This window comes from Nicotiana attenuata, chromosome 12 (assembly GCF_001879085.1).
Source record: "Nicotiana attenuata strain UT chromosome 12, NIATTr2, whole genome shotgun sequence".
NCBI classification, from domain to species: domain Eukaryota; kingdom Viridiplantae; phylum Streptophyta; class Magnoliopsida; order Solanales; family Solanaceae; genus Nicotiana; species Nicotiana attenuata.
In genome coordinates, this window is record NC_032000.1 from 3,876,825 (window position 1) to 3,887,336 (window position 10,512).

Sequence of the window (10,512 nt, forward strand, 5' to 3'; positions counted from 1 at the left end):
ACGATAGGAAGTGTGGTTTCAACAGAAGTGGGAGAGTCCCTCACGAAATCACGGTTACAAGAAAGGAAGGCAAAGGAGTGTATCAGAAAATACTTTTCAGCGGCTTGAAAGTGGAATCAGATCAAACCTCTCTCATACTTAAAGGATAAGTTGCACAGGAATCGAAGAGTCATGATTCAAAACGTGCGCCGGAAACCAAAACGTCACTTCATCCTCTGAACCGCCTCGGGGGCAAATATAATGATGATGCATACAGGCGATGACATCATTCCAAAAAGGAAGCCACGCGTCAGCGGCTCAACAACGTCATATGTTTCACTTCATTCATATTGCCGCCCCTGGTCGAGGTCAAATTCTCCTAAGCCGAGGTTCGTATTTTCGCCCGTCGAAGACGCCCACCGAACGCGTCTCCAACGAGCGGAGGGACTAACTGTATGGGGTCATATTTGACCCTCAGTATCTCTACGCCAGTGGGTACGCCCAATGAGTGTACGCCGACCAACGTAGCGGGTACGACTCGGCCGTGAGGACAAAAGCGACATCGTTTAGAACTCAGCGTCCACGATAAGGAGACGTTACCCATTTTTGTAACTTTTTGATTCTTTCGAGGAAGGTCTCCTATTATATAAAGGAGACCTCCACATTGTAAAAGGGGGATCTGATCTAATACAACTCTCTCATTTTTCTGGCTTTCTCTCTCTATATCTCTACCTCTAACGAAAATATCTTATTGGTAAACATTATCACTTTGCAATATCAGATCTACAACAATATTATGATCTTTGCATCTCTAGGCTTATTATATTTGATTACGATTTACCCCTTTTCTATTTTTGATTGTTTTATCGCTTACAAAGTATATCGTTAACTTTTGAGCCAAACAATTACCAAGTAAGACTTTTTTTCCTTTGTTATGGTCATCTCTAACATATCAAACAAACAAAAAATTATTTTTAAAATATTTTAGCAAAGTTGCTTATTGATCAATTTTGGCTAAATATCAGCCCAACTTTAATGAGTTGAGCCAAAAATGACTCAGTTCAACAAATGAGCGAATCAATAACCGGTCCAACCTGAGACAGATTGAGCCTATTAAATAGGTTTGGGCTCAAATTACCATCCTAGAAATTACTGGAGAATGGAGATAAAAAAGCATCAAAATTGATAAGTTGGCTTTTGGTTTTCTTATTGCACATCACGTACATTTCATATAAAAAAAAAAGGAGAAATTTTCATAAAGCACTATCTTTTAGTGGAATTAGCTATCTATAGATACCATTTGCTATATTACGGATTATAGATACGTTTCCGTTGTTATAAGATGTATTAGATGTATTTAAGCTACTGTATTCATGAATACAGTAGCAAAAATAGGCGTGAATCAGGGAAGTCCAGCTAATCAGTTGTTGTATTCGAGTGTATTCGACTGTATTCATGGCGTGAAATATGCGATTACAGCTGGACAGATTATTGTATTCGACTGTATTCACAGCGTGAAACAGGGGATTACACTGTTTTTAAACGGAAAGTGAATCAATTAACATAATAGACTCCTAATATAACTCAACAAACTCAATTATAACACACAAATTTTGTATTTCCAGTTATAAAAAAGGATTCTCAACCGAAAAATTATCCCAAAAGCATAGCAATCTTCAGAGAAATTATAGAATACATCTGAATATATAAATTATATTAATTAAAAAAAACCTATGAATACATTCATGGCATATAGCGAGACAGTAACAATGAAATACATAGAATACAACGGGATACATTGAAATACAATGAAAAAAGACAATAAATACAATGAAATACATGAAATACAGCGAGATATATTGAATTACAATTGAAAAAAAGACAATGAAATACAATGAAATACATGAAAATACAACGTAAAAACCAAGAACCAGCAACTCTTTTCATCGCAAAAATCATAAACCCAGCAGATCTTCGTCCCTCATATTGTCTTCCTCCGGCTCAACATTCACTATCTCCAAATTTTATGAAGATGAAGAACAAGATTTCGAGCCATATGAAGAGGAAGAACAATATGGCTGTAATTCACAGGGAAGCAGAAGAGAAGAGGGCACTGATTGAAGCAAATCGAGGCCAAGATTTTCTAAAGGTAGAGGAAACTGCTGCAAAATTTTGTGAAACTGGAATTCCCACAGGGAAGCAGATCTTCGTTCTCTCTCTTTTTCTCTCTGTTTTTGTGTTTTGGACCTCCCTTCTCTTATGTTGAAGATGTGAAGGGTCGTATGAAAGTGCAGGAGAGAGGAGAGAGCGTGGGGTTTTTAACTAATGGTAGGTGATATGGGTGAGAAGAATTTTGAGATTGAGCATCGTGTGTTTAGGGAAGAGCATGACATGTATCAAAGTAGAGAGAGAAAGAAAATAGTGTAATAGCGTATTTAGTGGCTTAGGGGTAGGAGGTAACCAAAATTAGATATTTTGCTATAAACATTAAAAGGTATCTATAGAATATAATTTTTAAAATGGTATTTATTTAATATAAATAAAGTGTTAACCTTTGCTATAGGAGGTAAAAATTCCTAAAAAAAAAAAAAAGACAAGTGAAATAACTGTCTTCTTGTTTCATGTTATGTGATATACTCTTTACTTTCTAGTACAAAAAATTGACACACTTTTATATTTTAACCTTTATTTATTTAGTCCCTTAATTATGATTTTCTTGCATTAGAAAACTTAGCATTGTTCATCTTATCATCTGAATATTATTAGAATAAATTATGATTCTTTCCCCTATAAATTTTGCTGATTAATTAATTGATCAACAGGAGTATATCCAGACCGGTCAGCTCTACCAACAATCGGTGGAGGGGAAGGGGTGGGAATTATACATTCTGTTGGCTCTGCTGTTAAGTCTCTTTCCCCTGGAGATTTTGTTGTCCGTTTCCCTTATATTCAAGGTAATATTTTATGTGTCTTATAATTACAATATTATACCGATTTATTATTCAGTAAAAACTTATTCACGCCGAATGTTTAGAGCAAATTATAAATGCACGACATGTGTTTGGATATAGACTTCTCTTACTTAATCATTGTTATGTATGCGTAACACAAATCCACAGTGAATTGCTTCTACGTTGCATCAGGATGTAAGATCAGTGCAACTCCTATACACTAATGATATGAAAAAAATTATATACTACCAAATAACATTAAAAATTAGCAACAACAAATATTTGTCTACAATAAAGGTAATTAATAGCTCTTAAATAAAGTAGACAATCGGCCAGAGGCGGATTCAGGATTTGAAGGTTATGAGTTCCTACCGTAATATCAAATTAATATAAAATAATAATTGGGTTCACAATTAGGTACTTACAAATATTTAGAGGATTTCTTAATATGAATAAATGGTCTGCGCAAGAGTTACTGGGTTCCCGGGAACCCATATTCAATACTCTAGGTCCGCCCCTGCAACCAGCTACAAAACGTTAAAATACATTATAATGCAGCAATAAGTGTAAAAATTCTTTACACGATAAGTATATATAAGTTAAATGCGATAATTAATGTTATAGCTTTATGTTATGCTCAGGGTCATGGCAAACCTACATTGTACAAGAAGAAAGTATGTGGCACAAAATTGATAAAAGCACCCCAATAGAATATGCTGCCACTATTTCTGTTAATCCAGTGAGCGCCTTGAGAATGCTCGATGAGTTTGTTACTTTAAAACCAGGTTAATTATTTGTCAAATCTCTTTAATTAATTACTTATAGTGTTTTATTGCTTAATTTCCTCTCTTTTAATTTGTGTTTAATTTCCACAATTAGGAGACTCGATTGTGCAAAATGGAGCCACAAGCATTGCGGGGCAATGTATTATTCAGCTAGCTCGTCTTCGTGGAATTCATAGCATTAATATCATAAGAGATAAGCCTGGATCTGATGAAGTTAAAGAAAGATTAATGAAACTTGGTGCTGATATTGTGTTTACTGAGAAAGAGTTGGATGTCAAACGTGTCAAAAATCTCCTGGTATTACTATACCTAAACTCATTTGATTTTCAAAAATTTACCACTGATGCTTGTATTATATTAGACATTTAGATTTTAGACTGTCTATATTATACTTTGTGGTGTACAACCCTTTTCTGGATCCTACGTGAACGCGGAAAGCCTTGTACATGGGCTGCCTTTTTTTTTTTTTTTTTTTTTTTATTGCATGTGAGTGGATAATTTCCACGCATGATCACTGAATTTTAACAATTAAAGTCACCAAAACTACTTTTAGCAAATTAAAGTAACCGGATTGCATATTAAACTTTATCCATTGTGACAGTAAAGTTAAAAAAATTTCCCACACTAAATTATTTTTCTTTACCCACTGTAAGCATAAAACATAATCATCAACGTAACTTTGATGTTATATTGGTTAAATTATGTATTACTTTAATGTAATAGAAAATAATTTTACAACGTTGCTAGTATATAAGGTTTAACTCAGTGATCATACACGAAATTAACCTTACGTTTCAAGGATGATACATTGATTATAATTTTTTTTTGGTTCTAGGGTGATTTATCTGAACCTATTTTGGGTTTGAACTGTGTTGGTGGCAATGCTGCTACTTTAGTCGTCAAATTCTTGAAGTGAGACAGCTTTTCTTAATTTAATTTTCTTTATAAGTTAAAGTTTTCAGCTTTCAATTATAAGTGATTAATTATAATTAACTTTACTGCATGTTCTTTTCAGGCAAGGTGGTACTATGGTTACATATGGAGGGATGTCGAAAGAACCTGTTACTGTATCTACTTCATATTTCATATTCAAGGTTAGTTTCAATCAGAGAAATGAGACTATTATTCATTAATTATTGTTTATTGTTGCAGGATATTAATAGAAAGAATCCCAAAATATTTAATGGAATTATTGTTGCAGGATATTACGTTGAAAGGATTTTGGCTACAAGAATGGAAATTAGATCAAGCTAAATATAGGGATTGGATCGATTATCTCTTGGCCCTAGCTCGTGTTGGAAAACTGAAATATGAGTAAGTTCTTTTGTATTCGTTCAATATATTCCTAAGTCATATGCACGTGAAAAAGCAGTGGCGTAGTTAAAAATTTAGCTAAGGGTATTCAAACTTTAAATAAGTCAATAATTTTTTTTGTCGATGAATGGTGTATCAAATTTTTTAATTCAAATTATGCAACTTTTAGCTTAACAAAAAAACTTCTAATAGATCTATAATTTTATAAATCAAAATTAAAATAACAAAATGACAATATAAGAAATTACTAATAAAAGTAAGCATAAAACTAAATGAAAGAGAGAGAGTCGAGAGAATTTAAAGTTTATAAAGAGCTTTTGTTGAATAAATTTTTATAGAGCTTGACTTTTACATTATAAAAATTATTTAAGAAATAACTTTTAGTTAAAAATTTACTTTTAAGATTAGTTGTTTATTTCTACATAAATTTTAAGTTCTAAAATTTATTTTATTAGAATTTTTTTAAATTGAGAAAGAATCAAATAGGACCACATATGGTAGTCTCCGTTAAGTTTTGGCAAACAAAATGAGCAAAACTTTGAACCCGCAAACCACATGTCACTTTGAACACCCTGAACAGATAGAACTGCCTCACTCAACTATGTTAAGGGTGCTCAAAATATAATATAACTATATAAAATAATATTTAACTTATATATACAATATAAATTTTTGGCGGAGGGCGTGCGCTTGACCACCCTTGACATGGGGTGGCTACGCCACTGCGTGAAAGGATAGTTTGGACAGTGATGCATATTAATGAGAAGTAAACTCCTTAATTTAATTTGTATGGTTAAGAAATAAAGAAAAACTCTTAAGTTTATGATCTAAAAAATGTCATATATTTATGTATTATTAAACTTTTAAAATTTATAATTTTAAATATGTCATATTATTTGTGTGACTGTAAAAAAATTTTATTAAAGAAATATAAAAATATATCATTATTTTTAAAATGGGCTAAGAAAAAAATAATATTAAATAAAATGGGATGAAGGAAATGCCTTTTTAGTTTACCAAGGGTCAGCAAAAGTAGAGAATTAGACTATGAACGTTCGAGAGGCGATGGTAGGTGAAAAAGAATTATGCAAAAGGAGTACCAAAATATTTATCGGTCATTCTGAACAAGATAGTACATTTTTCGGTGCCAAATATTAGTTCGTTTTAATAAATTGAACGTGTCTCTAAATATTTAATCCTTTAGAAAATAAGAAGCCATTAAATACAATATACACCTAATAATTCCAATAAGAGGAATATTAATTATGTGAGACATTTGAAGAGAGGTAATTATTAATTTGGACTAATACTTGTATGATTTAATTTATTATGTATTCCCTCCGGTCTGTTTTAACTGATTTTTTGGCCGTTTTTAAAAAATATTAAAGATTTCTATCTTGTAGCATTAATTAACAATGAAATTGAGCATATTAACCTTAATTTGTTCTTTAAAAGTATTGCAAATATTCTTAGGTTCTTTATTCTAAGGTAACTTTGGAAAAAAGAATTTAATTCCTTCTTGATATCTGATTTGAGATAAATTAAAATAGACAGGTTGAAGTATTTTTTTTAAGGGTGTATAGAAATCTTAATTAAAAGACAAATAATATGAATGTGATGTTATTTAATGCAATGTGTTGGAACTCCGATACCTCGTAAGTCAAAACTAAGGGTGTCAAACGGGCGAGGTTGACCCATTTCGGACCGGCCCAGACCGGTTGATATTCGGACCGGCCCCGACCAGTAGTTAGGGTTAGGGGGGTTGGTCCGTTCACCTAAATAGATCCGGTTAACCGGACCGGTCAAACCCGGTCAACCAAAATTCCTGTTGAACCGGTTAAACGGCCCGACCCGGTTTAAACGCTATATTTTTGAATTTTTTTTAAAATCATTTTAGACCGTTGAATTTGCTCTTTTTTCGTTAATTTACTTGTTGTTAAATCTAAACTTCAATTTGTAAGTTTGAATTTTGAAATAAAAAAGCACTTGCAATTTATAAGTGAATTTTTTTTTCCATCTTCATTGTATTCTTTATATTTTTACTTTATACTAATATAAATTACAATAGTTATACAAAATGCAAAAAAAAAAAAATAACACTAACCCGACCCGGCCCCTTGAACTCGTAACCCTTACGGTTCATTTTTTTACCCGTATGGACCCGGACCAGTTAAGCCCGGTTTAAACTAACCCGCAACCGGCCCGGTTTGAAAACCGGTCGGTTTCCTTTTTTTCCCAACCCAAACCGGCCTGGCCCACCCGTTAAACACCCTTAGTCTAAACATTTTGAATGATTGTACAACTACCATGGCTAAACAGAAACCCTAATAATTGATGGGGTTTCAACTTTAACCCAAAAACGAAAAAAAGGAGGAAACCCTAATAATTGATGGGGTTTCAACTTTCAACCCCAAAAACGAAAAAAAGGAGGAAAAAAACATGTGAATTGTTTGGTGATAGTAAAGTGACCTGAGATAGAGTGAGATATTATGTCGAATTTTTTCCTTCTCTTTTTTGTTTCTATTTTTGGGGGTTGGGGTAGGTGAGACTGTACTAGTTCTCTAAATATTTGAGTATCTTGACAGTGTACTGATGTTGGTCTATTCTAATACAGGATGGAAATGGTACCTTTTAATGATTTTCATATAGCTCTTGGAAAAGCAATGGGAAAACAAGGAAGTCGAGGGAAACAAGTCCTTAAATTCTAAGCCATGGGAAATGAAATTTTATTGTAAAAGTATTGCAACAATGTATGGAGTCGAATTTATTTGTAACTAGAGGTATCAAGTTCGAGCTCTTGGTATGAAGTTGTTTTTGTTAGTGAGTATTTTACTCCCGAATGTAAGACTTTCTGACACAAATTCAGATTTAGTCGGGGCCCAATATGGAAATCGCACACTCGGCGAAAAGCCAAAAAAAAAAAAAATAGATTCACTGGTCTTGGGATATATTTTCAAGTTAAATTATCGGATATTCTTCTCAATCTCACATGTTGTGATCAGGGGCGGAGCTAGAATGCCGAGAGCGGGCTCGGCCGAATCCAGTAGCTTTGGTTCGAACCCTGTTTTGTCGTAAAATATTCATTGAATATGCATAAATTGTGAATCTAGAACCCAGTAACTTAAGGCGATTGAAATCCTGAACCTATAACTTTAAAATTCTAGCTCCGCCACGGGTTGTGATGCTGTATTTTTCAGAAGCTTTCGTGTTTGGTTGTTATTTCTTCTTTTTATATCTCTTTTTTTTTCATTTACTGGTGCCATCATTTTAAACAATTTCAACCATTTTCTGAGATAATAAACAAATATAAACGCAATTTATAAACTTATTTGAATGTGCAGAGTGGAAACTTTTGTGTTAGTCCCTTGCGAAGATTGCTGATGTAACTATATACAATAAAGAAGAATAACCTATACAATAAAAAGGAAAAATTGAGCATTTAATAGTGATGGATTCATTATTTGGATCCTGCTTCGTTTCACTTGCTAGTGATACCCGTAATTACAAAGCAAGAGAATAATTTATTAGATGAGATACAATATAAGGGAAGAGGGAATTTAAATAATAAAAATATGTGATATTTCGCCTGCCCGTTATCCTCATTAACTGTATTCCCTGCATATTATGCTAAGAATTTATAACGCTGAGGAGTTATACTAAATCCCGCTTTATTCGCGTTTACTGATTCTCCTATTTTCCGTACTTATATCTTCTCTAGAGATATTCCGTGTTAACTCATAAATGATTATGGAATGAACGATACCGATATTAACAATTACGGTTCAAACAATACTAATGCTAAATAACTCTCAACTTGATTGATCTGGGGTGTCACGGCCCAAAACCTAACCCGTCGTGATGGCGTCTATCGTGGTACTAGGCAAGCCGACATTTCCAAAATACTTTCAACATTTAACAGAAATGATTTAAGACAATTAAAAATAACCGGAGTCTTTCATAAAAACGGGGTAAACCCAAAGCATAAGTGCGAAAAATAGCCCGACATTGGGGTGTCACTAAGTCATGAGCATCTAAACAACCAGTCTAGAAACAGTGTCTACAAGAGTCTGTGTCAAAATACCAATACTGCACTTGCAGAACCGCTTCTGCGGTTACTCCTCCGCTTATGAGGAAACCACTTAAGCCACTGGGGTCGCACCTGCGCTCCAGGTCTCGCACTTGCAGAGTCGCTTCTGCGGCCCTTTGTCCGCTTCTGCAGAAATGCCCAAACATTCCCTCTTCGCATCTGCATGCCATTATCGCATCTGCGGGCTCGCAGATGCGCATCCTTTCTCGCACCTGCGCCCCTGCCCTTCTTGGCCTTGCCCGCTTTTGCGGCCTTCCTCTTCGCTAATGCCGGCTCGCACCTGCGATGAAACTTCCGCGGGTGCTATTACACCAGCTGAGTCCAAACTTCAGCAGTCTACCAACTTCAAAACTTGATCCGTTAACCACCCGAAATCAACCAGAGGCCCCCGGGACCTCAACCAAATATACCAACAAGTCTTATAATCCAATACGAACTTAGTCGAATCCTCAAATCACCTCAAACCTCAAAAACACGAATTACACACGGATTCAAGCCTAATGAGCTTCGAAACTTCCAAATTTCACAAACGACGCTGAAACCTATCAAATCACGTTCGATTGACCTCAAAGTTTGCACACAAGTCATAAATGACCCCACGAACCTACTCCAACTTTCGGAAATCCAATCCGTCCCCGATATAAAAAAGTCCACTCCTGCTCAAACCTTCCAAAATTCCAACTTTCGCCAATTCAAGCCTAATTCTACTACGGACCCCCAAAACACAATCCGGACGCGCTCCTAAGTCCAAAATCACCTAAAGGAGCTAACATCTTCAAAATTCAAATCCAAGGTCGTTTGCACATAAGTCAACATCCGGTCAACTTTTCCAACTTAAGCTTTCAAATAAAAGACTAGGTGTCTCAATTCATTCTGAAGTCACTCCGGACCCGAACCTATTAATCCGGTAAGTCATAATACAACTGTATAACACAAAAGAAGCAGAAAATGGGGGAGCAGGGCTATAACTCTCGAAAAGAACGGTCGGGTCGTTACATCCTCCCCCTCTTAAACAAATGTTCGTCCTCGAAGGGGTCTAGAAACATACCTGGAGTCTCAAATAGGTGGGGATATCTGCTCCGTATCTCCCGCTCGATCTCCCAAATAGCTTAATCCACGGGCTGACCTCTCCACTGCACATTCACTGAAGCTATATCCTTTGACCTCAACTTTCGAACCTTCCGCTCCAAGATAGCCACCGGCTCTACATCATAAGTCAAATTACCATCCAAGTGAACCTTACTGAAATCCAAAACATGAAACGGATCGCCGATATACTTCTGGAGCATAGAAACATGAAATACTAGATGCACACTCGACAAACTAGGTGGCAAGGCAAGCTTACAAGCCACCTCCCCAATCCTCTGAAGTATCTCAAAAGGCCCAATGAACTGAG

The 10,512-nt window shown here is 35.1% G+C and overlaps 1 protein-coding gene across 1 annotated transcript; it reads left to right on the forward strand.

The window, feature by feature from the left end:
- On the forward strand, nucleotides 2,012-9,383 carry LOC109235821 (probable trans-2-enoyl-CoA reductase, mitochondrial). The gene is made up of 11 exons (XM_019402072.1): nucleotides 2,012-2,128; nucleotides 2,175-2,307; nucleotides 2,802-2,933; nucleotides 3,572-3,715; nucleotides 3,810-4,012; nucleotides 4,551-4,627; nucleotides 4,731-4,809; nucleotides 4,917-5,029; nucleotides 7,644-7,722; nucleotides 8,371-8,411; nucleotides 9,128-9,383. The coding sequence occupies exons 1-11, from the start codon at nucleotides 2,012-2,014 to the stop codon at nucleotides 9,381-9,383; spliced, it is 1,374 nt and encodes a 457-aa protein (XP_019257617.1).